Source organism: Solea solea, chromosome 5 (assembly GCF_958295425.1).
Source record: "Solea solea chromosome 5, fSolSol10.1, whole genome shotgun sequence".
In the NCBI taxonomy this organism is placed as follows: Eukaryota; Metazoa; Chordata; class Actinopteri; order Pleuronectiformes; family Soleidae; genus Solea; species Solea solea.
In genome coordinates this window covers 2,206,046-2,233,879 of record NC_081138.1, presented here as the reverse complement: position 1 = coordinate 2,233,879, position 27,834 = coordinate 2,206,046, and the positions used below count along the sequence as shown (strand labels likewise).

Below are 27,834 nucleotides of genomic sequence, written 5' to 3'. Positions count from 1 at the left end.
CTCCCACTGATAACGTCTCTGCAACATTTCCATGACATTGTAGCCGCGTTACCTCATTACCACAATGTCACAGCAGCAGTGTGATGATGTTGTGTTTGGGGTAAGGTTGGAGGAGCGCGGCGGAGGGTGGGGGGGTGGTGGGTTCAGCTGCAGGTATCGGGTCTCTGCAGATGAGCTGATTAATTAAGAGAAGCTCTATTAAGGTTATTGAGATGCACCCTCCCTCCCTTCTCCTAACCGCCCCCTCCATGCTCCTCAGTGGATAAAGGTGAATGGAGCAGAGGGGGAGCTGAGGGACAGGAAGCATCCTTGCCTCTTTTGACATTACCCGGCATGCACCCGCTTCACACGCCCCGCGACTCTCTCCACAAGTGCCTCTGTGCGCCCCACCTCTGCACGTGTGACGCTCTCTTCAGGCTCCAAAATGGGACTGCAGTGTTCTTAATCCCTGCAGCCCGTCAACCCACCCACCATTTCTTCCATCTGTCACAAGCACTGCTGGAGGAGAATCGGGGGGGTGAAGGGGGGGGCGCATCCCCTGTTCCATCTCGACGAATTTTCTAATTTCCTTTGCCTCCATGCTTTGTCCCAAATTCACGCCCCTAACCTATCCAGCGGCCTCTTTCGTGCTGCACAGCCCCCCCCCCCTCATCCTTTCCCCTCCCACCTCTTTCCCAGTTCTTTTATTTTTGTTGGCAAAGCAGTAAAAGTAAACCTGGAGGCTCCTGTTTTCCCTCCAACAATTGGAACTGACAGTGTTTTAACAGGAGCTGAACCCCGCGATCGTCATTCATGAGGAAACGGATTCTTCCACGTTTTCTCGACGTCTTTCGCTCTGTAAATTACCTTCAACCTGAGGCTCCTGTAATCTGCTGTAGGTTATATTCTGCTTTTTTCCTTGTTTCCTCCATAATTAATTAAAAGTCTGGAGCAAGACAATAAGGACCATATGTTGAGATCTCTTGGCCATGTATATACTGTATGCGGTTATCTGCACAGACTTGCATGCAAATTAATTGAGGTCATCTAAAGGAAAGTAGGTTTAGTTACCTCAGCGAGTCAATGGTGAATAAGACAAACTCCAGAAAAATGATTATCTCCACCATTTATTTTTGTTTGAATAATCCACCAAGACATTAACCACATAATAATTAGCGACAGATTACATGGACATCACAGTTTGGCATGGCGACCGACTTAAGCCATCAATTCTAATTAAACATCTCCGTGCACACGTCAAGGTATAGGAAGCTTCAATGGTGGCACTCTCCTGTCAGACTAAGCACAGGAAATGAATTCAGTGACTTCCTACAGCTCCATCTGCTGTCTGTAGTAACAGTTCATGTCAATAACGTTGCAGTTTGTGGTTGTTTTTTTTTCTCTTTTGGCAAACAGCTTGAATCAAAGATAAGTCATGTGTTCATTCTAATGACACATCTGTATAAAAACATGCACAGAAATCTGCACATTCACACTAAAAACAGAGCCCGTGTCTGAACACGAGGCTCCCGCGTTGGCACTCGTTCACTTCAAGATGCAAATGGGTGAATTTGAAATTCAGCCTCTGTGTGTTATGCTTGGCTACTTTAATGTTGTATCTATGCTGGGAGGATTATTCTGCAGTTTGAATGGCAGTGCCCTCAAAGTAGCTCCCACTGCTTTCAATGGCCTCCGTGCGGGATTAGACCCGCGGCTGCCCCCGGTCCCAATCCTCTGCCTTCACATGGAGCGGAACCAGCCTGTGTGACACTTTTGCTGTTTTGACACAGAGAGGATGCAGTCACTGCGTATATGGTGGTTTTGGAATTGAGAGGTCAGAGCGGAGAGAAAAAAAATCCCTATTGTTTGCTTTCATGTCGCTCCGCGATATCCTGTATAATCACCTGCCGCCTTCTTACTAACATGTCATCGTAAAGCCGTTGTTTTTTTGTTATTTTCATTTTATATAAATGTGCAAAAAGGTCTGTTGTGATATTTGGCACATTCCTGTATTCCTTCATACAGACAAATATTTATTAACTCTACTTTGAGTGTGTGGGTGTCCCTGATGTCCACTAACCAATTCTCACAGTCATAAACTCACATTCCCTTTTCTTATTTGGTTATTGTTAGGTGACAATTACTTCCTATGTAGGGAGAAGGTTCACAGTGAATCAAAAATAATAATACGACACAATTAATAAGACGCTAGTTGTAAGTGTGTTTCTAATCTCCCTGGCGACTCATCGTAAAAGCCTTGTGTCATTCATTCTCTGCGATTGCAAAGCCACTCAAATAGTGCGAGTGTATGTTTTGGCCGCTTGGCATTTTCCCAGAGAGTTTTCCAGAGGCTATGGACACTCGCTTTCTCGTACTCGTACGTTCACAGTACTGTAGTTACATTCCCGTCACCAAAACATGACACAATTACATTCAAAAAACAAGCAGAATGACATTAAATAGCACGCTTATCAAATAAAGTGAACCTCGAGTGAACTCTCAATCAATCAATGAATTCATTAAATTTGATTTGTACAATTCAGTTTAACTCTGCATGGGTATTAGCACTGAAAGGTGACTTGTGTTTTGCGGGGCCCCGTCCTACTTTTACTCGAGGTAGAAGGTCTCTGGCTGTAAGAAGCCGCTTTCTGGTTTTTGAGTCCTGGACTGGGGTCCTTGTTGTGCCGAGGCCGGCACGGCTGCTTTGCACCGGGCCGCGCGCTGTGTTTCACTGTGGCACCGGGCTGCTGCAGTCACAGAGGTTCATACTCGTCTTACATGACAGAATTCATGTTGACATCACATCCATGTAAAAATGACCATCTTATGTATTTAGCTAAATCTGGCACCATCTAGTGGTGACTGAATATATAACACTCTTTGAGGTATTTTGACAAGAAAGGTTGTGTACAGACTATCAGGGCTGGTTGAGAATAATTTAATTCAAGACATATAAAATAGAGAACTTTAAGAGCTATGAGAAATAAAAAAAACATGTAAATCAAAGAATTAATCTAACCTCAAAGGTCAAAGGTGAACACACCTGTGTGGCAGTGGGTTGACGTGGTCTCCAGGGTTCAGAGCATTTAGTCTGAAATAACACGATACAACAACGGCCATAAAGAGAAGCAGTTTTGGTTGATTTTTCTGGACAAAACGTGGAATTAATAAGGATTCACCTTCAAGAATACACCCAAAATATTCATTAGAACTACAGTGCCTTTGCTAAATCTAATAATGGTTAGATAATACTCTTTAAATCCTTTGAATATGATGCAGTAGGTGGTATGGTGACCGTAATATTATGTTATATCTTGATATTGTGAAATCAATATAGTGGAGTGATAATCTTTATATCACTTTATAGTCTAATTAAAAAAATGCTGTTGTGGCACTAGTTAAGTAGAGATCACATCATTACATCCACTAAATGAATTGGGAGCCATATAAAATGAGAGCCTTGGACAGTAAAACACGTTGGCAGGGGAGTTGTGCTAAACAGACACACAGTACCTGCTCCGTGGATGTGGTGCGTGGGTAGAAGCTGCTGTCTCTCTCCGGGCGGAGCTTAGCGGGACTCCTGCAGTCTGCTTCTGCTGGAGCTGCCCTGCAGAGTGGCTTTAGATCCACAGTGTCCTCAGAAGAGGTGAGAGACAGGTTCTCCAGGATCTGTGTTCCTAGTGAGGACAAACATCAATGCTAAATAACCTCTGCTGTGGTTTATCGATCCCAAAAGCCTTAAAAAACTGGATTTTTTTGTTTTGTTGTAACAATGCTTCTTGGCAAATGGCTCATTTGTAAGGAAAGTTGAGAGTTGAGGAGAAACTTGTATGGACTCTTGTTTTGAGCATCTGCTAGGGTTGCATCTCCCTCACTGTCATTATTGGAGGTAACCTCAGTGCAGAGCGACATCAAGATGAGAACTAGAGCTGAAACAATTAAACGATTACTAAATTAATCGACAACTATTTTGATAATCGGTTAATCGTTTCAAAGCTTTTTTCATGATTAAAACAAGATTTCCGATTGTTTCATCTTCTTATATGTGAATATTTTCTTAATTTCTTTGCTCTGAAAAACAAAGAAATCATAAAAAGTGAATCATTTTGGTTTGTGGACAAAACGAGACATTTGAGAACATCATCATTTCCAGGTTTGACGAACACCGATCAACATTTTTTTAAGGTTTTCTGACATTTTATGGACCAAACGATTCATCGAGATAATAATCAACAGATGAATCGATTATGAAAATAATCGTTAGTTGCAGCTCTAGACCGAACTCTATCCTCCAAGATGACAACACTTGCCCCCACAGAGCGGCTTTACCTCCAGAATTTGGGAGTGGAGATGATGCAATGACCTGCCTGCAGTCGTGATCTCAACCCCACTGAACACTTGTGGGATCAGCTTGAGCAGCAGCGTGCTGTCCGTGCCAGAGTGACCAACACAACCACAACGACACAATTGCTGGTTGAAGAATGGGATGCCATCCCCATGGTCACACGACCCAAGGAGGAGCCAGGCTGTTGTGTATGGTTCTCCCACATGCTACGACCAGTCCAGTCCAATAAACGACACCAAACAAGAGTCAATGGCAGAATAAGCTGTGACTTATTGCCAAGAAGCGTTGTTACAACAAAGAAATAATCCACCAAACACAAATTCCCTTCCTTTTCTTGCTCAGTTTATTTACACATTTACAACCTACGACTGTGTAGACCTTACTTTATTAAATATTAGTGGGTCACACTGGCATATTTTTCCCTCTCCACTCCACTGACACTGTTGCTCATTGTGTGAACTTCTGTTTTTCTCTTTACTTTATTTTAATTTATTTGTGTGCTGCACATTCCTGTTTATTAGTATTTGTGAAAACAACTTAAATATCGTGTTTCCCCCCCTTTTATTCTACAATGTTTGTGTTATAGTGCTTTTAAAAAAATAGAAGATGGAAGAGATCAAATATACATGTGAAGAGAAAATAAGTGATTAAATGTCTCAAACTATATCCATATGTGTCTAATTATAGGAAGATATCAGAGCAACTATGGGCTACAAAAACACTGTATATGCCTACATACTTTGCATATCTGAAATGATCAAAACATGATAAATCTTCATCGTTGCCTTACTTTCCTCCTCTTCCCGGTAGTTCCGCATCATGATCAGCACGTTGGATGGTACGGCAGGTACAGTGGCGTCACCCTGTTGAACAAAGCACCTCCTGTGACTCCTCGGCTAAAGTTTATGAATGCAGCGCGAAGAGCGAGCGCCTTACTGTGATCCACGGGTTTTCGAGGAGCTGGTTCGGAGACATGCGGTAGGCGGGGTCCACCTTCAGGAGGCAAGTCAACAGATTCTTGGCTGTTGAGACAAGCACTCCAAGCAATCGGTGAGTTTGTTAGTCACAATTGAAATAATTGATAGTGGAGAAAAAGCGTCACCTGCGTCACTGACTGTGGCCCACGTGGACTGAGGAAACGTGACTTCTCTGTTCGTTATCTCCTCAAGTAAGAGGGACTTTGTTTGCGACACAAACGGCGGCTCCCCACACAGTCTGAAACACACGTGAATATAGTCTGTCAGTGTTTATGTTAGTGTTGAAACGATAATCGAAGATTTTTTCACAATTAAAACAAGATTTTCCGATTGTTTAAGCTTCTTAAATGTGAATATTTTCTTCATTTCTTTGCTCTGGATAACAAAGAAATCATTAAAAGTCAATCATTTTGGTTTGTGGACAAAACAAGACATTTGAGAACATCATCATTTCCAGATCAATATTTTTTAAGGTTTTCTAATATCCTGAACACCAAACGATTAATAGAGAAAATAATCGACAGATTAATCAATTATGAGTTGCGGCTCTAATTTATGTATAAACATCCATCTACTTACAGCATGTACATGATGACTCCTATGCTCCACGCATCGCACCACTGCGTATAACCACGGTCGCTCATCATTTCAGGCGCTGAGATAAAAGAAAAAACATGCAGATTTATGTTTTAGTGATTGGTTTCTGTACTGTCACTCAACATATGATACCATACATGGACACGACTGTGAAGGTTCTCAGTCATATTCAGACGTTAGCTGAAGGCAACTGGACTTGACTGAGTTAAGATGAAGACGTCCCACCTCTCATCCAAGAGGCTGGATGAACACGTGGAAGTCCAGTTGCCTACAGCGAACACCCGAAATATACATGGGCATGATACAGAAAACTGAGATAACTGAGGAATACAAAAATGTGCAGGATTTGGAGAAGTGGGATTCTTTTGGTGAATCAAAAACCTGAGAGCAGCAACGACTTTTCAGGATGCAATTCCTCTAGTTGAGCATGTTAAGGTGCAGTGTCTCTCACTGTCTCTCACTGTCTCTCAGTGCAGAAGTGCAGAAGCATGCATGAAATGAGGCGATGTTGTTTTGTCACTAAACATTTGCATTTAGAGGGTTAGAGATTGTAGGACATTATCGAGACTGACTTTCCACATAATGATGAGAAGCTGACATGACACAGGTTTTCGTTAAATGGCTCTGTTTACTGTGGAAAAAGGCAGAAATTGAAAATGAAGTGATTATACTATCTTTTCTACAAGTGTACAATCAGTTTTGATTTTATAAATTGTTGTTTTTCATGGGATATTCAGCTGCGACATGCAACTTCAGCTTTAAAGCTGTTCTTATTATTGCCATGTTAACGGTGAGTGCGAGTGTTCCACCCAAAAATGGTTAACATCTCATACAACCACACAACATCTGAACTATCCCATAAAACCCTTTTTGTCTAGGACCTCAAATGTCCCACTTTGGCAACTCCCCGTGGTAAAGTCAAAAAGATACATTGGCAGATGGCAAAGCATGCTGGGACATCACTTATTCAAAACTTCGCGATCATCAATGTTGCATCGTACCCATATAGATCAGAGTTCCACAGGCCTCTGTCATTATGTTCTCAATCCCCACACCACCCGTCTGCACCGATAATCCAAAGTCGGCCACCTAGGAATAGGAAAGCACTCAAGAGCAAGGTTATTCAAATAAACATGATTGAGATGTGCTGTGAGAATCCGTGTTATATTCTTCGTTGCGTGTGCTTTTGTCGAGGGAAACAACAAACAATCATCCTTGACGGTTTACACAAATAGCGACATAGCTGTGAGAGCCGTGCGAGTTTATTCACAAAAGTTTAACACGTTATTTAGGAGGCAAAAACTTCCAGAACACAGGAGTAACTACTGTGAAATGAAAGCAGCTTTTGCAGTTGCATGGTACCAATTTCTGTGTTTGTGTTTGTGTGACAAAGAGAAAAACACAGTCTGTAATGTTTATGTTTTGGTCTAGCCTCGTTTTAGCTCACACACCAGGTGGCTGCTTTAGCTGGCTGGTTGTCATTGCACAACACACGCTGTGCTCAGCTGGTAATTTGTTTAAGGACACAGTTGAAGCTCTGCAAAGGTTTACTATAAAGCAAGACCAAAGGGGGGTCTGTCATAATGAGATAGCGTTTAAAGCCTTTACTAAATATGGAAAAGCCATAAGGAAAAAACTGCCCATCAGAGGCTTATAGTCAGGTAATGGGTAAGAAGCAGAGGTGTCGAGTTACACAGTGTGAGGCTCGTGCTCACCTTGATATTAATCCTGTCATTATCGCCTTCATCTGGAGGATTTTTCACAAGAATGTTTTCAAGTTTCAGGTCTCGGTGCACGATGTCTGCGAGATGTGAAGAGAAAACATTGACACAGGGTTTCAAAACAACATTTATCACCCAATATTACAACGTTTGTGCAGTAGCCAAAACAAACTTTTTTTTAATTTAACGATCGCTCCGATGCTTTCTTATTAGCATCACATCACTCTCTACAGAGACAATGGGGAGTTTTCCATGAAAAACCTTGCCCATTCATCAGTATTCCTCCCTAGCTTGTTACAAATTAGTCATTAACCGAAATGTTACGTTGCTTTTTGTGTTTTCCGACAGGCAATTATTCCTTTTTCCTCTTTAATTCCACCTGTGTAAATGTTGCGGGCGAATATGAAGCATGTGAAGGACAGCGGGCTCAAGAGCATTGTTTAACTTGTCTTTTCTGATTATAGGTTTCCTGTGCGTTGCCACGGCGACACCTGGGCGCTGTCACACCCGTAAACACCATTGTCGGTAATGTATGTGCACATTTACGACGTCGCCGCAACAAAACTGCAGTTGTTGATGCTGAGATGTGTTTGAATACCATCAAAACGTCAAACCCCAGACTAATATTACCTCTTTTGTGAAGGTAGACGATGGCGTCAGCCAGCGCACGGATGATATGTCTCGTCTCATCCTCTGTGAGGAACTTTTTCCGCCTCAGCAGCTGCTTCAGATCACCCCCAGTGCACAGCTCTGTAACCAAATACATCATCTAGAAACAAGCAGAGGAAAAAAACGGTCTGTTTGTGTGCGCTTTAAAGCTCCAGTGCGGAACCTCTATCGCCCCTTGTGGACTTCTGCGTAATTACCAAAACACTGCAGTCTCTATGACCTAGTTTTCTTCACCGCCCATCCCGAGTCACACACACACACTTATGCCGTGTTTCCACTACATGTTCCCAGCTCGCCACGGCACGGCACGGCACGGCACGGCACGGCACGGCATGACACGGCAAGGGATGGGACGGTTGTGTTTCCATTACAATATCACACCTCCTCAACATGGCCGGCTGCATGAAACTGCTATGACTTTGTTTTACACATGACACACACAAACGAGTGACTAGTGCCTTGTAAAGCAGTTGTTTTCAGTGTAACTGAATCTTTAGAATCAGATCATTAAAAAGATTTGTTCAGTACTTCCTCCATGACCGGAGAACAGTCACTGAAATACAGCAGCAGGGTTTGACTCCTCTAGAGGCTAGTGGAAAAGGGGCTATACAGAGAAAGAGAGAGAAAACCGAAGATGTCTGCTTTGCAAGACAGTAGAGTTTTTTTCTCAAGTACTTTGGTAAGTTTGGTAACTAGCGCCCTTAATTGTTACTTACTTTGAGTTTCTAATTTAAAGAACAGCAATGCTCACCCTTGGTGTTGCGTAGACTTCTTTGAGATGTACGATGTGAGCGTGAGTCACTTGTTTGAGAATGTTTATCTCCTGCTCCAGCATCTTGACTTTTGAACTTCCTGCCTGGAGCGAAAAAAGAAAGAAAGAAAGAAAGCTCATTGGACTCCCAGTGGCAAAATAAGAAACTTCAATTACGACATGGATCTACTGTATGTACAGACTAGAGAACCGTCTATGTCAACAGAAGATGAGTGGAGACTCTCCAAGGTCCATTTACCCCAAGACTTTGGCAGAATGGCACCTCCTAACAATAAACTTACGAAACATTGGATATGCATATAATGCTTTACGCACAAATTCAAACATACATTAAGTCTGAAAGTCTGTGTGTTTTCTTCAGACACGATTGTGGCCGTTTGTTTCTCGCTTTACGATAAAAACTCTTGGGTGCAAGTGCAACTTTCCTTTACATCACAAACAACAGGCGTCCCACAGGGTTTGCCCGATGTACTCACCGCTGGTCTGCAGGCTTTTTTAATGGCCCAGTTTGTCTGTGTCTCGATGTGTGTGGTCTCATAAACAACTCCAAAGCTACCTTGACCTAATTTCTTTCCAAATTCATATATTTCCTATAGGGATGGGGACAAAAGAAAGAAAACATCAGGACATTTGTGATCTACACCAGCCAGAGACAGTGGAGGAGTTCTCCTGAGTTTTAGATCATTAAAAAAAAAGCACATAATGTCTTTAGCCGAACACCTGAACTCAAGTACATGCTAATTCCAAGCTCTCTGAAATAACAGAAAGTTTTCTCGTCCCTGGAGCTGCAGAATATAGTATTTCTAATCAAGTTACAAATGATTAAGTTGCTGCTGCAGTTCGTTCAATCTCAGGTCTAATTAACTTGATCATTATCTGTGTGCATGCAAGGCTGAGCACTGGCTGCTTCGAATTTGGCAAAGGGAGAAGTCAAATTCCCAGTGAAGGGGGGTTGAACAGCAGCAACGTCAAGTCTGACCCTCTTTCAGTGCAGACAGTTTGTTTTTAGAGGTCACCAGTGAGTATGTGGGACTTCACTGGTGACTGTAGCACAAGACTATAGTAGAATCTTGTATGAATGACCTCCATACCCTGAGTTCGGCATCATTCTTGAGGCGTATTACAGGCACGTCCCTCTCCAACGGGTACCTGCCGGTCCGCGGGGACGGCACGTCCATGACAAATCCACTGACATCTGCCTCTGTCATCTGGAGGTGGAAGAAGAAGAAGACGGTCATGATTGCTCTAAAAATGACTCATCACATCATGAAATTATGCAGCAAAAACCTCTGCATTTCTTAGTGATTGTTCAGGTCGATTGTTATCGTTATTGTTACCAATATTCTGCAGGTTTAATCCTAATTGACCACACATTTTTTTTTATTTGACCAAGACAATGGACAGGTCAATGGGTGGAACCATATTGTACAAGAAAAAGCGTCAGTACCTCTCTCAAAAATGTCTCAACCAGATGACCCTCTTCCTTTTGTCTCTACCTCATTTCCCTCTTGTCCTCTCTGTCCCCCATTTTTCCTTTCACCCCAACCGGTCGAGGCAGATGGCTGCACATCTTTGAATCTGGTTTGCACACTGTGTGAACAGGTTTCTAAGCTACAATGTTTTCAATTGGGATTGAAAATGTATTTACTGTTGTACATATATCACTTTTAAAGGTTACAGGGTGTAAGAATTAGTGGCATCTAATTGTGAAGCTGCATTTTTTCCTCAAATGGAGGACTCACCACTCCCTTTCCCACGTGCTTTAGGGAACTACGGTGGCCTCTGCATACCAGAAAGGATGTTATTCTTTGTTTGTGCGGTAAGCTGTTGCTTCCCGACACAAGTGTGTTTATTCAGGCTGGAGTAGAAACATGCTGACACAAGATGGCGGCCTCAAAAGCAAGGCTCTTAGCTAAAGTAGACATAAAAGGCTTATCCTGAGGCTAAGAAAACCAGACATTTTTTAATTTAAGTGATACTTATGCAAACCTCAATAAACACTCCCAAAATGTTACACGCACAATATCAATATATCATAGGTTATTTTACCACTGGCGAAGACATTGACTTTAACGTAGCTTGTAAAGGTTTAATCAAGTGGTCTCCTCATACGACACCGAATCTATACTTCATCCGGAGTAACTTGTCACTTTTTTAATCACTGCTTTATGACCACACTGCTATCTCTGTCTGGGCCTATATTAACTTAAAGCACAATTTACCCAGTTTGCAAAACAGTTTCTAAAGCCAAATTAAATGTAAAGCAATTATCAAGTGATGACTGGGAGCAATGAAGTGGATCCACCACACACACAGCAATTAATTATTAACAAGGAAGCGGTGTCTTTAACCTCTCCACTCTGATGCATTATTTTAGCACCGACAGGGCTTTCATAACAGGCCTGTCTCTCCCATTATCTCCTGTCTATTTTCCAATCAAAGCGATTGTGACAGCCTCTGGAAATTCCAATCACCTCAATCACAGCTCATTTGTAGGACACGGAGGCATGTGATGAGTGTATCACTGGGGACTTGAAGTAAACGGAAGGAAGAAGCTTCGGTGCACGTCATGTGTTGCCTCAACAAAGGTGTCCGGTACTTAGCCCAAGATCCCTGAGGCAAAAGAAACAGTAAGGTCAGGTCAGGGGCAAAGGCTAGAGTTTCAAACGGTGCACTAACTAACACAGGTCTTGTATATCTTTAAAGGTCCAGTGTGTATGGATGAGTGGATGGCTAAAATTATTATGTATTTTAAATATCTCTTAAATAGTCTTAGATAAGCGTGTCATGATAGGAGCGTGGCAAATCAGGGAACTGGTGTGAGCTAGTCAAGAAGTGAATGCAGGTGCAGAGATCAAGCACAATAAGGATCAGAGATTAAGAACAATAATGGCAAAAAAGTGAAATATTATCAACCCAGAAAAAAATAAAAAATAAAATTCAGACCAACTGAGTGTGGGACTTTAAAACTGTACAGTAAAAATGTCTGATTTCCAGTATGCTAGTAGTCATAGTTGTCTCAATCATAACTTTATTAGTCTTTTTCAGATCTTCTGGGAAAAAAATGTGTTTTTGTAACCCAAAGTTGAGGATTTTCAGAATTTATCTAAGAATGTACAGTAAAAAATGTCTAATTTCCAGTATGCTAGTAGTCATAGATGTCCTGAACACCTCCTTATCAGTCCTGGTCAGAACTTATGTGCATTTTTGTTTTTATTACGAATGTTTACCTTTAAATTTAAATAAATACTGTACAGTAAAAAAAAAAAGTCTGATTTCCAGTAAGCTAGTAGTTAAAGATGTCTCAATCACAACTTTATTAGTGTTATTCAGAACTTCTGGAAATGTTGTGTGTTTCTGTAACTGCTAATATGAGACTTTTAATTCAGAATTTCTCCAAAACTGTACAGAAGAATTGTCTAACTTCCAGTATGCTAGTTGTTATACATGTCCTGAACAAACCTTTATCAGTCCTGGTCAGAACTTATGGAAACATGTTTTTATTGTATCTCAAGGTTGAATATGTTTTCAAATTAAGTGCTAATATGGGACATTTAACTTTAAATTCCTCTAAAACTGTACAGTAAAAATGTCAAATATGTCTCAATCACAATTTGATTAGTCTATTCAGAACTTCGGGAAAAGAAATGTGTTTTTGTTCAATTTAAAAAGTGCTAATGTGAGACTTTTACCAAAGAATTGTCTAATTGTCAGCATGCTAGCAGCCATAGATGTCCTGTTTTTATTGCATCTCAAAGTTGAGAATTCTTTCAATATAGAAATTGCTAAGGTGTGACATTTAACTTGAAATTTCTCTAAAACTGTTCAGTAAAATGTCTGGTTTCATGTTCAGAACTTATCGAGAACTTCTCTTTATACAGTTGCTCAAAGTCCAGTGTCTCTGAAACTAATAGCTGTGTGAGTTTTCATTATTTTTTCCATTCAAAGATGTGTTTTTAAACGTGCACTCAGACAGAGATACAGTTTTATTGAAGTAAGGACCAGAAGTTAAGCCTTTACATGATCGGTTTTGGGCACCAAAGAATTATGACCTGTAACTCAGATCAGTACAGATGTGAACAGCACCTCAGACTTTACCATTGAGCCAAAAACATTACATGTTTCAAATATTGCTGACAAAAATGATCACTTACTTACACGGCAAGCAGGAAGTTCCTGCTATTCTTAGAGGACACAATCCTTTTCTGGCTTGTACACTATAGTGTCTATAGTGTCAGTGAAGTCTAAACATATTCTCCCTCTTATTGACTTAATTGAATCAAAGTTAAAGTATGTCTTCTCTACACAAAATGGTCGATTGGCCAAAGAGCAAATGTAAATCCATTAAAGTGGCGGAATAATGAGTAAATTGTAGCTGACAGCTCAAATTACCAATGTCAAAACATAATATCACTGCAGAGACAGACATGTTTGAAAGATGAGCGTTTATCACCAACCTCCCCCAAGGAGACACAGACTGAGCTCCACCTTTACATTGCCGTTGTGTAATTAGAGGCAACAATTCATCACGTCAAAGTCAAGCCCAGACTTGCCTCCATTTCTCCATCATTCTGTCAGACAGCGACATTTTTTTTTCCCTTTACACACTAGTGAGTGAATAAATATACAAAATGACTGGAGGATCGTGTCAAATAACAAAGAGTCAATGTCATTTTGGAACAAAAGATGACTCTGATCCTGTGTAACGTCTTCCCTTAAACCTGCTTGTCTTTCATCAAATCAAAATAATGTATATTTACTTTACCCTTTATGTCAATATGACCCGAAACAGCCGCTCAACTTTCCTTTACATCACAATATAAAACTGTAGAACCGGACAAACAGCTGCAGATTTATCAGGTCTGAATGAAGGGCACCTGCAAGTAAAAGCACAGCACGCCATCTACTCGTCTGAAGTCATTTGTTCGTTAATGAAAAAGGTAAATTGAAATTAAATTACAAGGACAGCCATCTCTAATCGCCACTTTTCCTTATATTGTGTGACACTGGTGTGAATAACAAGCTGCCTGTCTGCGTGCGTGAGCTGCTGCTCGCACAGTGAAGTGAGTTTTCTGCGACGCTGTAATGAAGCAGACGGTAATTAATCTTTGCCATTTGTCAAAAAACAAAACAAAATAAAACAGCAATTATTTTCCTAGTTCAGCTTTTTACATATGAGATTTCACTGTTTGTATAATTGTTAACTGCACTGAACATTGTTTAGATGTGGACTAGAAATAGACTGAATAGTTATTATTTAACTAATCGACCTGGCTGTTACTCTTTTAAGTCATTTTACACATTTTGTGCACTTGTTTATTTTTCATCTAAAAGTTTATTTGAAAAAGTTTACTTTTTTGCTTATCTGTTTCATGTAGGCCTGAAACGATTACTCGATTACTAAATAAATCGTCAACTACTTCAATAATCGATTATTTGCTTTAAGTGTTTTCTAAAGCAGTTTCTGTGATTTTTCAGCTTCTTAAATGTGACTATCGTCTGGTTTCTTTGCTCCATTATAACTAAGAAATCATTAAAACTGAATCATTTTCAGTTTGTGGACAAAACAAGACATTTGAGAACATCGTCATTTCCAGGTTTGAGAAACACTGATCAATATTTTTCAACATTTTATGACATATTATGGACCAAACGATTACTCGATTAATCGAGAAAGTAATCAACAGATTGATCGATTATGAAAATAATCGTAAGTCGCAGTCCTAGTTTCATGTATTTAATATTTACTTGTGTCTGCCCACAGTGCAGACACAAAGTAAAATTTTTATTTATGTTATTATTTGTTACGATGAATCGTGCAATGCGATACGCCAGGGCAAATATCGAGTTTACAGCGGGTTAATAGTGGATAAAGCTACATTAAGAGACGCTCCATCCACATTCAATACATAAACTTTATGCATTTTGTTCTCTATGTTGTAATTAAATGGGGAAATCCTGCAATTTTAAGTTTTCAGGGACGTTGTGATGTATCGCTATATGATTGTCTTGCAATATATGTATCATGATATTATTGGTATTGTTAACCATGTATTATGTATTATACCCTTAATGATGGCCACTGGCTGCACGGAAAGATCGTCATTGGCCAGAGAAAAACCCACGATGGTCGACCTCTACTGTCAACTGCTATTCTGGGGCATTTTAAAACGTCACCTTATGCTGTTGGAAACAAACATGGACACTTTTTTCTGAAATTTCAACTTCAGTTCACCAAATGTCAAACACGTCAACAGTTAACTGTAAAAAATTGTTTGCAAATGTCTTTCTTTTCAAAGATGCAGCTGCATGAGTTGTATTTAGAACAGCAGCATGGCGTGTAGTTAGAAGAAGAAGAAGAAACCAGTATATAATCAACACATTATCAAAATAGTACACAATTCATTATTATTAATTGTTCCACTTAATTGGTTTGTGTTTCTTTAATGGCATAGATTCTCTCATGTCTGTGCCCCTGGCTGAAACCACCAGCTGCTACAACACAGACAGGAAATCAAATTAAAACAAAAATCTCACCGACTGCAATTAAAATGTTCAGTGGTATCCTTTTGGCTCGAGCCCAAATATCACATTTTCCTCATGTGAAACTTAATCATTTATTGACAGCTTGGCTTTGATGACAAATGATAAACTTCACGGCCCTAATGAAGCATGGAATTGCATTACCTGATGAGGCAAGAAATTACATGTTTAGAATGCAAATATAGAGCCAGTCTACTTCACCAAGTTATGAGGTGAACCCAAACAGAGAGATTATCAAAGCTTGTGGTCTAAATCTAATTAAGCCATTAAAGCACATGACACACACACACAGCTGAAGGTCTATGTGGGGCTGAGAGGGAGAAGGAGGAAGTGCTCAGAGTTCCTGTTCCTACACACAAGCACAAACAAGCAACACATGTAGTGTCCCTGTAAACAAATCATTTGCAAGAATTCCTCCCCGTCTTCAGTGGTCATGTTTGATAAGTGTCTGGAGCAAGAAAACATGTCTTGCCAAAAGGAAGCAGAAGAGATCAAATTCTGTTATTTGCTCTGAGCACTCCACATGTTGCTATGAGATAAGGGCCAACAAATTCAAATTTTCTCATTGGTTTAATCCTGGTTTGAGCTAATCTCTGCCCTCTCTGGGCTCAGCTCTGCAAAGCTGGGAGGGCAAACATCTCTTTAAAAAAAAAAAAAAAAGGGGGAGGAAAAAAAAGTGTGGGCCATGGCAGAAACAAGAAGAAAATTCATTTCAATGACAAGAGAAGTCAGCACATTCATATCAGAACACACACACACACACACTTCTATTATAAACCATTCATCATTTATCTAATTTGGACAAATCTAACATTTTAATCATCTCAACCACGTGGGTTCTTAATTGGACAAAAATATAAAGACAATTTGCCCCACACACACACACACACACACACACAAAGAGGAGGCAGCTACTGTAAAACAACACATTCTGTTGTCGACAATACATTAACTGGCTCTAATTAAAACATGAGATGGGCGCACAAAGCCCAGAGAGCGACATTAATTTGAGGTAACATCCATTCACAGCGGAACGCGTTGCCATGGCAACGGCACATACGGTGGCATAAAATGTTTGTTGTTTCACACACACAAAAAAAAAACAACTCTCGTTGTGGAACAGAGAGACGACGCTGGTGTTACAGAGGTTAAATAAAGGCTTCTCACCTTCTCAGAACAGGTCGTTTTCATGCTGCATGACGCGGCTGTAACACTGTAACAAAACTTTTTCACCGAGTGACTGAGTGAATGAGCGAGTGAGGCAGTAAGGGAAGCGAAGAAGGACAAAACTCTAATGATTGACACAGCTTCTCGTCGTTCAGGGACACATCACGCCCCCTGTTGGCTCATGTGTGTCCTGATATAACACGAAAACCTTGCGTTTTTTTATCAAATATACGCTTCTAGTGCAGAACTTTAGCCAAAATACCAACTTGACTTATTTTTTCAGTGTGAGTGTAGTTTATAAGACACACGGGAAACAGTTGCTGCTCAGCGGTAACCTGTAATCATTAGTTTTTGGCTCCATCTAGTGGCCGGAGGTGTTAGTGTCGAGTGTTTTTATTGAAATATTGATGTTTATTTACCAAATATTTAAACATTTGAAAACATTTCACAGCTAAATTAATGATATATATCTATATCTATATAGATATAGATATATATATATCTATATCTATATAGATATAAATATATATATCTATCTATCTATCTATCTATATATATATATATATATATATACATTAATATGTATATATATATATATAAGCAAAAAATAACTAAATCAAATCAATTAAAAATAAAGATAGAGATACACTGGTTCTGTTTAAAAGATATAACATATTAAAGAAAAAAAGATAGAGTTATAACTCTAATATGTTTTTGTATTTTAAATAAATTACAGTCATTTTAATTGAAAATCCCAGCAAATTCTTCTATTTGAGCAGAAACCATGAACTGTTCAACAGTTTATATGATAATTAAATGATAATATTTTTCAGTTTTGAATACATTTTCTGCGAATGAGCTAAAAACCTGACTAATCATGACATGATCTTAACTCGTGCTGTTAGTAAATGACCACAAATCATAGCTGGTGAGTTATGATGATGAAATAAAAGATAAACAGAGGTCACCTGAACATACGTCTTCCTTTTACACCGTACAATATTTATTTATTTGTTGGCTGAAATGAATATCTTTGTAGTGAAAGAAGTGAAGCTGTCATTTTTCTCCATCCTTCGGAAGGACACTGACATTTCCTGTTCCCATTCACCTGGCATTGTAAAATGTTTAGAATACATTTGTCCGCACTGGTTAACCAAATCAAAAAGCCTGGAGAGTCCAGACAAAGAGTAACATAATAATATTTAGTCACCGCTGATTTCCTCCATCAGGCAGACTTCCTCCTTTTACCAAAGACGTTATTAATGAGTTTGACCGTGGACATGGAGCCACAGTAAAGTCTGCGGCCTGCACGGTGCTTAAGATTCTCCATTACATGATATGACACGACTATTCATGCACGCCAGGAAATGGATTCAGAGAAGCCCGGGCAGTTAATGTAGCGCAGGACACAACACACTTCACTGAGGTCTCTGCGACCGCTTTAAATCTCATCATAGTTGGGGGAAAGTTGCAAGGGCCTGAAGGAAAGTGCTGAAGGATCAGATTTGGCCATAGAGGATTGAACAACACGTTATTTCTCATCAATAAACACAACACAGACAGATGTGATCACTGTAAGTGAGTGTTACACGATATTACTTCAGTTCCTTAAAACCACAAAGTTTATTGGGAGGATATAGGATGTGTGTGTGTATGAATAGGTGTATGTATGTGTATGCATATATAGGTTGTTGTTTTTTGTGTTTTGTAGTATGTATATCTGTATATATAGATATATATAATTATTATTTATTTTATTATTTTTACTTTTAAGTAATAGTTCAGTTAGATCAGTACTTCTTAAATAGTGGGGCGTTGAAGTGTGTGTGTGTGGGGGGGGGGGGGGTTATACAGATAAATAAATAAAAAATGATCAATAGTATTTCAATTCGGGGCTTGAAAACATTTCTGTCCTCTGGGGGGGGCATGACAGAAAATAATAGAGAACCACTGAGTTAGAGCAACATTTCGATCCACACTCCATACCACATGGTGGCGGTAATGACCAAATCGTTGTTTACTAACCGCCAGAAAACCTCAGAAAAGAAGAAGAAGAAGAAGAAGGCTTAAAGAGGGGACTGATTGATTGATTGATGACACACAACACACCTGCTCGTCTTCACGCAGGTGTTTTTCAGTCAGCTGATGACCGGGGTTGACCTCCTCCTCCTCTTCTTATTTAATCTTCATCCAGCCAACAGTTCCGTGATGTCACTTTGAAGAGACGCCGCACGAGCCGTGGAACGAAAAAAAAAAAAGACGAAGTGTCGCTGCTTAACTACTGAAACTGTTCCGGGAGGAGGGAACTTGTGACGCTAATGCACCAACCGCCCTAAAACCTCAAAAAAGAAGGAGGGAACTTTAAAACAAAGTAGTGAAAACAAAAGAAAACTACCGCGGCGTGACGTCACACGCCGAACAGGTGGTCGCGTGCATCAGCTCCTGTGTAAAAACGCAGCAAGGCGCTCCAAGATGGCGTGTTCGACCTGGTCCAGATTGGTGGCCCGTCCAGAATGGTGAGTAACTTTTGTCAAGTTCTCTTAATGGTGGTGGTGGTGAAGTGGGCAAGTGAAGCCTTATGAAGCCTTATGAAGCTCTGAGGCTTTCCTAACAATTGTGTCGAAAAAGATTCAACGCTTCAGTGACGGTGACATCTGGTGGACAACTGACGCCATAACAACCTCCCAAGCACTGACAGCAATGTCAGCAATAACAGTTTAGAAAAGACTGCGTGGTCATTCAAGTGTTTTGTTAATTCATACTGTAAAACATCCCAGATTAAGCCAAATAATAAATCCAAATGATATGAAAGGTTGAATGTTGGTTCAGGGTTTAATTAAATTAGTAGCCTGCAGTTTAATTAATTAAACTCTACTAAATGACCATAACAGGGTAAGAGATCCTTCCTACTTTACAAATGATCATGGTATTTGTACTCAGAAAGTGTTTTACTCCAGTGTCCAGGTAATAGTTTGGCATTGGAGTAATGTTTATTCACAGAAGTAGACAGGTTATTTGTGTTCATAGGTTTTTATTTATTTAGAATAGTATTTTTCCACTATGGCAGGCTACAAGTAATTGTACATTTGAGACCCATTTAAAAATGAAAAATCAAATTAAATAATGGAAACATAGAATGTCGGCCATGAACTGCATTATACCTTATTTGGTGATATAAGATCAAAAATGATCCCAAACTTTTCTTTATTTTATTAAAGTTTTGTTAATTTATTTTCTTGTTTGGTCCATAAAATGTTAAATGTGGTTCACTGTTTCTAAATTCAGTTATATTCTTAAAGTATTTGGTTTCAATGATTGCTTAAATAGAGCAAAGAAATGAGGAAATATTCACACTAAACAAAAAAAAACTCAAACTCAAACCAATCCATTATCAAAATAGACAAAACAAGTTAAAATGGCTGCTGTGCTATGTTAACTCACTGTTCCACTCATAGTCATTACTATTGAGTTTTTCACTGCAAGGACTTATTTGTTTTTTTATGTTAAATGTTTAAAAACAGATTCAGGGTTATACATGTCTTTTATAATTCTTAACTTTTAACGTAGTCATTAAAATACAAACTTTTTTTTCTTTTAAAGGAACAACCTGCTTCCTGCTCACGGAGACCTGGTCGGACCGCCATATACAAAATCCTGAGGCTGTCAAAAAAGGTGAGTGACACCTTTTAGAGATAATTTAATCTATTTAACTGATGGCAATATATCATATTAATTTAATCACACATGTATAATAAGTTTTTTTGTGCTTTTAAAGAGTGTGGCTGTATGTGTTAATGACATTTCTATACTAAGGCATTCCTTAAATCTTAATCAACTTTATTCTACATCAATTGTGATGATGTTAATTTCTTTGTTTCACTGTTAGAATAGAACTTGAACATTGTCGGGGCTGGAGACTGGACTCAAACATTGTTTTGTTTGTTTTTTCCCACAGACTGATCTTCATGAAGGTCGTCAAATAGTAGGTGTGATGGTTTAATTCTGGGTGGCCGCTGTGTCCCCACTCTTTCTTGGCCGCTGTGCCTACATCTCTCTGGATTGTCCAACATGGCCACGTTCCTTCTATTCTCCTGCTTTCCATCTGTCAAATAGCTGAGGGTTGTACATGGAGCATCTGCCACAGGTTGGTTTTGTATGTTCCTGACCACTTTTATTGAGTGGTCTGTAAATCTGGTCCTTGTTGGTTATATTTTTGTGGAACTGCTGAGCGAGTGATTTGAAAGAATGAGGTGACTGATGGAGTGTTTGAGATTCTCTCTTTCTGAATGAATGTGTTGTGTGTGACACAGATGCCTGGATTGAATAGTTAAGATGGTGTGAGAATATGATTATGTTCAGCAGTTCACATTAAAGTAGATCTGGTGTCTTGAAGGGCTTAGATGCTTGATAAGTTATAATGCACTAACATTTCCTTTTTAGGTCCGTCTACAAAGGGTGAGTCCATATTTTCTTATTTCTTCTCTGGGGGGGGGGGGCTACCTTCTTGCCCTCCATGTGTGCTAGGGTTTGCAGAGTAGGGGAATAAACAAAAGAAAACTTGTGTGTTGTGTTTTTTGGAACGTGAAGTTACTTAGGTGTCGGCAACTGACTTTGCTAGTCTGGCTGCCCACAGCTAACTACCGAATTTACATGCAATGGTAAGAACACGCCTCTCTATGGAGGCGTGTTCTTGCCACTGTACTCTTAACCACTTTTTCTTTTTCAACTGTTACGCAGGCCGCGGGCCATCGCTCTTCCGGCCGCCGTGTCGATCTGTCCTGGCCCTCCTCGTGCCGTTCCTCACTTCTAAAAGGAAAAAAAATAATCAACTTGGACTAAAATATAGTGATGTTGGAGGACCAGATCTTAAATGAGGTTTAAATGTACAGTTAAAGCTAGATGGTAGGAATAAAGGTAACGTTGAGTCTCAAGGCTTAGACTTCTTGGCCGCTGTGCCTTTTTTTTTGTTTTTGTCTTTTCCATCGTGGCCATTAATCTACCATTAGCCCTAGAACGTTAAAGTTAAAGATACCTGGCTTTGGATGGCAGCTGTGCCATTGCCTTAGTATGGCCATACGTCCCTTAATGCAAGTAGGCCATGATCGCTAACTGTGCCCGCGCCTTCGTGAGCTACTTGTGTTCTTGTATGTGTGGCCTTGCGCGTATAGTCCTTTTACATAGACAAACATGGGTGCCTTCCGCGTCCATGCACAGTAAGTGAACTAACCTGTACTTTTCTTCTAGCATCAGTCAAGAGGAGCACCGACATCCCTGCATGTCCATCCTAATTAGATTGTGTTTTAGTTTTAGTTCAGGTAAAATTTCAAATGGTAAGTGCAGGTTATCTTTCTTGCTTGGCCGCCGTGCCATTACTATACCTGCTCTGACCTGAATCTTCATTCTTCATGGCCACTGTGTCATGACTGTACTAGTTCTTGGTGTTTATGCCAGTCTATCATTTCTGATCTGTTTTTCCTACTACGTTTTCCTGGTTGTGTGTGTGTGTGTGTGTGTGTGTGTGTGTGTGTGTGTGTGTGTGTGTGTGTGTGTGTGTGTGTGTGTGTGTGTGTGTGTGTGTGTGTGTGTGTGTGTGTGTGTGTGTGTGTGTGTGTGTGTGTGTGTGTGTGTGTGTGTGTGATGACTGACTTGGACTGACGTTGATCTGACCTTTGGACCAAGACTAACACTCCAGTAGACTTTACTGCACCAGAAAGATGAACACAATTTATGCTGAAAGACTGACAAGACGCACACCATTTAGACGACAAGCAAATTCAAATTCCTTCAAAAACAGGTAACATTTTTACCTTTCAGGTAAGTATTAAAGGCCTTTGCCACATGGTCTTTGTGGGTAAATCGTGTCCACTCAATTTATAAAGTTAATTTGCATCTAAACATTTACAATGCCCGACACAATGGCATTACAATAATTTATTTTTTGCGTTACTGAGTGCAAAGGCCTTTACACACTGACACATGCCAAGACTGTCGTCATGGCATCTGTCTCTGTCTCTGTCTCTCTCTCTCTCTCTCTCTCTCTCTCTCTCTCTCTCTCTCTCTCTCTCTCTCTCTCTCTCTCTCTGGTCTGTCCTGTGTCTCTCTGTCTCTCATGCTGTCTGGTCTCTGTCAGTCTGTCCTGTGTGTTGTATTTAGTCACTTTTTTAGTCTCAACTTAAATGGATGATTTTAAAGTCGATTAGTTTGAGGCGTCTGATTTCTCCAGGAAATTCTGGTACCTTATTTTGAAATGGCTTTAATTTAAAAATGTAATTGTGGTCTTGAATCTCAGTTATCATAGTTGCATCTTGGACTGTTGACGAACGTGGAAGCTGATGAATCGTGTAGTAAATGCGTCAAAGTTTACTGTAGCTTGTCTAAAGTTCTACACCAGGTCTTCCTTTATTCTCAACTGGTTCCTGATTTGATTATGAAGCTAAACCTTTGATTTCTATGCAAGTTTAGTCACATTAGATTGCAGGTGTTATTCAGCCCATGGATAATGTTATGATATACTTTAAATCTGGCATTTGTTGGCACACTTTTGATATCCATTTAAGTCTTAAACTTAGCACACTGTCATCAGCCTTTGTAGTCACTAAGTGAAATCACATTCAATATTCATGCTGACTTGTCTCACTCTGCCAAGTTTATTTCCCTCTAAAGGAGTTGAACCTTTTTGTGTTCATAGTGTTTTTGCGCGTCATGTTGGGAGGCCTCCCAGCAGGGGATTTTTATCTTCCCCTGCAAAACTCTGCGTTACTCGCCTTAGGGATGCAGGGCTATCCTGCATCGTTTCTTTCATAAATGAGATTGTAGGTTTCAGGATTAGAGCGCGTTTCTTTTCTTTAGGAGGACACAAACCTGGCAGAGAGACAACTCGGATTATTTAAGTGAAAGTTGCGCCAAATGTTCGAACTTTTTATCTTTCGATACGATGACTTGAAATAAAACTTTTATTCTGTGGGCTGAATTCAGACAGAAGTTGGCTTCATGTTAAAGACTGTTGTGGCAGGAGTGAGCAGCTGCAGCTTTTTCATTTATTATTCGTTATTTGATTTTTTCTTGGATTGACTTGAGCTTTGTGGTTAACAGTGATCATGTAAACATGTAAACACAAGTGGTCTTTTGCCTCTTATTTGCGAAGCTGGCAGCTGGTTGAAATGATAGGACTTTATGGCTTTATTGATAGAGCATAGAGTTAACTCACCATACACTAGCTATTTCAGCAAACAAGTGTCTGTAGTCCGTTATTACCCATGACTTTCTTTCAAATTTCACAATTTAGGCAGCTTGTAGAGTCTTTAGGAAGATGCTTAAGCCCAATGTCTCGATTGGTTGCATTAGAAACTTCTATCTCTTAGATGTGTTGGCGAAGTTCCTCCTCTGATTTTTGTAGACTTGCCCTAAAGTTTCTCTCCGATTTGACTCTTATTGAGCTTTGCATTAAATGATTCCTCCAACTTGTCTCCATATCAATTGTTTTCTCCCTGCAGACTTCCACCACCCACTGCTGCTGTTGCATCTGCTAAAGGTAGCCGTATCCTGATTCACTGCGTCTTCATGTGTTTGGGTAAGAAGTGTCATTGGACTACTAACAATGTAAACACCTTTAAATGCTTGATCTAATTTACCCAAATGGTTCATCAGTTTAGGACAAAAAGTCATTGAATTTAACATTGTTGGGGTCAGTAACCTGACCTCTAAATGTTTGGGAAACCATGCAAAAGATCGCAAGCTCTCTGCATGACCCAACAGCATCCATGTTTGAGTTATTTAATTGCTCAATTTTTAAATCAGTCAAGATTTTATGAGCTGGGTCTTCTTCACACAACAGAGAACAAGGTAAATTGAGTCGACTCGTAACATGGTAAGGCATTTCGTCCTTCCCCTTCTTCTCTTTGTGTGAGGAAATCTGGCCACGGATCCTGACTGAGTGGCATACCATGACTGTGCCGTTTCCAAAATCAGACAAGGATCCATCTGATTTTGTGACTCGGCCTGTCATGATATGCTTTTATCTTCCTCCGAAACAAAGGATTGGAATGGACAGGTTTGTAGTGTAAATCACATCACTTTGTAGATGGTGAAGCATTTGTTTAAATTGGAGTCAAGCATTTTCAGGCGTCTGCTTTGTCAATACTCTGGTGCCACGTCTTGCTAAACGCACGAGAAGCTCTGAATTGTGAAACTGCCGCCTCTTGCAGATGTTACAACAGCAATGGTTGTTGAAAGGCTGCAGGGAGAGAAAATGAGATCTGAGGACGGGAAAGTGGATTTGATTTCATGCTTAGCAAAATAAGGGTTTTAGCAGAAGACCTTTTTGTGGCGAGGCTACAGAATCAGAAGGAACGTTTGTCTGGGCAACTGTGAGATTTACAGTTTTTCATGCAGCAAACCAAGACATTGGGGTTAGCATCATCCCAAATGGCTGGTGAAGATTGCTTGTAACTGTCAGTGTAGGACAGGAAAGGCAGGTTTAAGTTAGGGAGGGCATCCAACGGTGAGCTCGGACTGGATGTGAGGACCTGTCACACTTGACCAGGTGAGCTACCTGAAGATTTGTCATTTATTAACTACTTTTTTTTTTTTTTTTTGTCTTGTGACTTATCAAATTGTTCCTTGTTTTGAAGAGATTGAAGGCTGCAGCACATTCCTGGATCAGAGGACTCCAAGATGAACCGACTCTTCTACGACGAGGACCTCGCCCATGATGAACCGACCTTTTCCACGGGATGTCTTCAGGTATGTTCTTCAGATGGTTCTTGATATGTTTAATCCATATTTACTTAATACTAAAGTGTGCTGACTCTTATTTCTTTTCTTTTTTTTGTTAGATGTTGGACCTTGCCAAACTGTACACATGCCTCAATGGCTGCTACGCCACTCTGCCCAACAGGACATGGTCACTGAGATTTTTTTGATTTTTTTAAATGGACTTTAACCCCCCCCCGTCCCCACTGACCCACAACCACACATGACAAATGTGACATTTATTTCCTTCTTTACATCAAGTAAAACTTTTGTTCTTAACTTTATGGTTGACTTGTATTTTTTTCAGTGATTCTGTGATGAGTGTTATTTTGACAAGTTAGTACTTTGAACTTAAAGATGTGGAATTCTTTTAAACCGAATTGCACTGATCTTTTACTGTAGACTTGGCACCTTTTGACACTGCTCCAAGTGTTCGGTTGATCTTAACCAGAAAACTCAAACCCTATATGGATTTGTACAAGGTTTTAAAGGGAATATAATAAATTGGACTCTAAAGCAGGGAACGTTACAGTGGATGGTGATGCTGCTACTTGCCCCCATCTCACAACTTCCTTACTTCTAGCCACTAACACTAAATATGGCTAATGCATAAAAATATGCCACTAATCATTAGACTACTTTGCTTTAAAATGCCTTCTTTTAACTACAGATGTATTTTTACTCTTTTATTTCATCTGGCGTTTCATTTTATCTTCTAATTCTTTCCATTTTATGCTTAAAGGTTTTATTTTTCTACTATGGAAAGCACTTTGTAGAGTTGTTTTGAAAAGTGCTATTCAAATAGTTATTTGAACTGTGTTGCATTACCATTAACACCAGCAGCAAAATGAGCAGCCACACATGCAATGCTAATATTTCTAACAGTCTCAGTGTCAGGTAGGTGATGTGATGAATCACAGCCAGATAACGCTCCACACATTAGTGCAGGAAAATATTCAGCAGTTAAATAAAACACCAAAGTGTGAGGCACAGATGTACAAGATGTTTCCCAAAAGTAAAGATCAGGCTTAGGACAAGGACGAGGGGCGAGGAGACGATTCTTCCAGTCTCAGCATCCAGTGCATCATGAATTCGACAGGAAGAAGAGGTGACCGACATTTTGCTTGTGTGATGATGCTTTTGTGGAGAAAGGGGGCTGATTTTTTTTTTTTTTTCTAATCAATTCACCAGTCAATTATTTTTTTCGATTTTTTCGATTCAAACCTGGAAATGATATTCTCAAATGTCTTCTGCCCCCAAAATGAATTGGGTTTTAATGATAATTAAATAGGATAATTGTGCAGAAGTCATAAAATAGAGCGGTTTTCTTCTTCTTTTTGTTCATAAAAACGAGCCAAATGAACTTTGAACCGTGACTGTATTTACAAATTTCACAAATTCAATGTGTTTATAAACAGTTTTACTACTTTTTCCTAAGGTGTGTTTATATAGTTGGTGAAAATGAATTTTTATATACTGCACGTTTAAACCTAGTAATGGAAAAGTGCTCTGTGTTCCAAGGATTAACTCCATGTGCTCCTGCATGAGTAGGGACTTTTCAGATTATGTTCACATTATCAAACTGAAGTGACTCGGGTTCATTTTTTCTGTTTATCTTTATTTTTCAGGGTTGTTTTTCGTCAGATTCGATTTTCTGATCCTATCAGACATCCGCCAACAAGAGAGAGTTCACACATGTTTCAGAAGACACAGGACCCGTGTAAATATGAACGTAAACCATCAAATCTGATGTGTATTGAGTCAGAATGAAGTTGCAGTTAATGCGAGCATATTTTCATTCCAGCATGTTGGACATTAACTTGCATACCACACTGGTCTTCATCGTGACAGGCCCTGCTGTACACTCATTCATCTCAGGATGGCACTCATTAACTCATCAAAGCAAATCCCTCGGCTCGGCTTCGTTCCCAGAAGACCGTGGTCACTCACCCTTTACAGCTTTTCTCTCAGTGCTCTCTGATCTGCCGCAGGACGCTTTCCAGTCAAGCGTAGGCAGAACACGCAGGGGCACTGACGCCATACACCACTACACAGGAAACGCCGGTGTTGAGATGGAGCAGAAAACACTGTGCATCATCTCAACTTAACGACAGATGCTCCACAGCAGCAGCTTCACACGGATTTCTACTTCTCATTCTTTACTCTGTCGTTGTAGTTTAATCTTGCAAAGTTTAACTCTAGCATCCATCCCAGGGTAAAAGTGTGTTCTCAGCTACAGGATGATTTTAGTCAAAGCAAATCATACAATTAAACAAAAGACACTAATAATTTACTGTATAGAAAGATGAAGAA

At 39.9% G+C, this 27,834-nt stretch overlaps 1 protein-coding gene and 1 long non-coding RNA gene across 5 annotated transcripts; one reads left to right on the top strand and one right to left on the bottom strand.

Moving 5' to 3' along the window:
- Positions 1-1,105: 1,105 nt before the first annotated feature.
- Positions 1,106-18,993, bottom strand: stk33 (serine/threonine kinase 33). Of its 4 annotated transcripts, XM_058628639.1 has the most exons (16): positions 16,771-16,897; positions 11,535-11,673; positions 10,152-10,268; positions 9,537-9,650; positions 9,040-9,144; positions 8,250-8,388; positions 7,614-7,699; positions 6,900-6,987; positions 5,881-5,956; positions 5,427-5,539; positions 5,261-5,346; positions 5,115-5,187; positions 3,493-3,656; positions 2,999-3,070; positions 2,585-2,726; positions 1,106-1,755 (listed from the first exon to the last, which is right to left on the bottom strand). In XM_058628639.1, exons 3-16 carry the CDS (start codon positions 10,266-10,268, stop codon positions 1,682-1,684), a joined length of 1,449 nt encoding a protein of 482 aa, XP_058484622.1. In that variant the 5' UTR covers positions 11,535-11,673; positions 16,771-16,897; the 3' UTR covers positions 1,106-1,681. The 4 variants fall into 4 exon arrangements, with proteins under 4 accessions (XP_058484622.1, XP_058484623.1, XP_058484620.1 ...); XM_058628640.1 differs by lacking the exons at positions 11,535-11,673; positions 16,771-16,897 and adding an exon at positions 18,880-18,993; XM_058628637.1 differs by lacking the exon at positions 11,535-11,673 and having other exon boundaries at positions 16,771-16,878.
- Positions 18,994-24,218: 5,225 nt separating this feature from the next.
- Positions 24,219-25,743, top strand: LOC131459866 (uncharacterized). Its single transcript, XR_009240293.1, has 3 exons — positions 24,219-25,312; positions 25,401-25,512; positions 25,605-25,743. It is a non-coding gene; the product is annotated as an uncharacterized LOC131459866 (long non-coding RNA).
- The last annotated feature ends 2,091 nt before the right edge of the window (positions 25,744-27,834 follow it).

Bases quoted from the DNA above. Each gene is read 5' to 3' on its own strand.
- stk33 (XM_058628637.1), bottom strand. From the start codon at position 16,794: ATGAAAACGACCTGTTCTGAGAAG. The intron at 9,145-9,536 runs GTGAGTACATCG...TTTTCGCTCCAG, and splicing joins AAAAAGCCTGCAGACCAGCG to GCAGGAAGTTCAAAAGTCAA. The intron at 7,700-8,249 runs GTAATATTAGTC...CACATCTCGCAG, and splicing joins CGTCTACCTTCACAAAAGAG to ACATCGTGCACCGAGACCTG.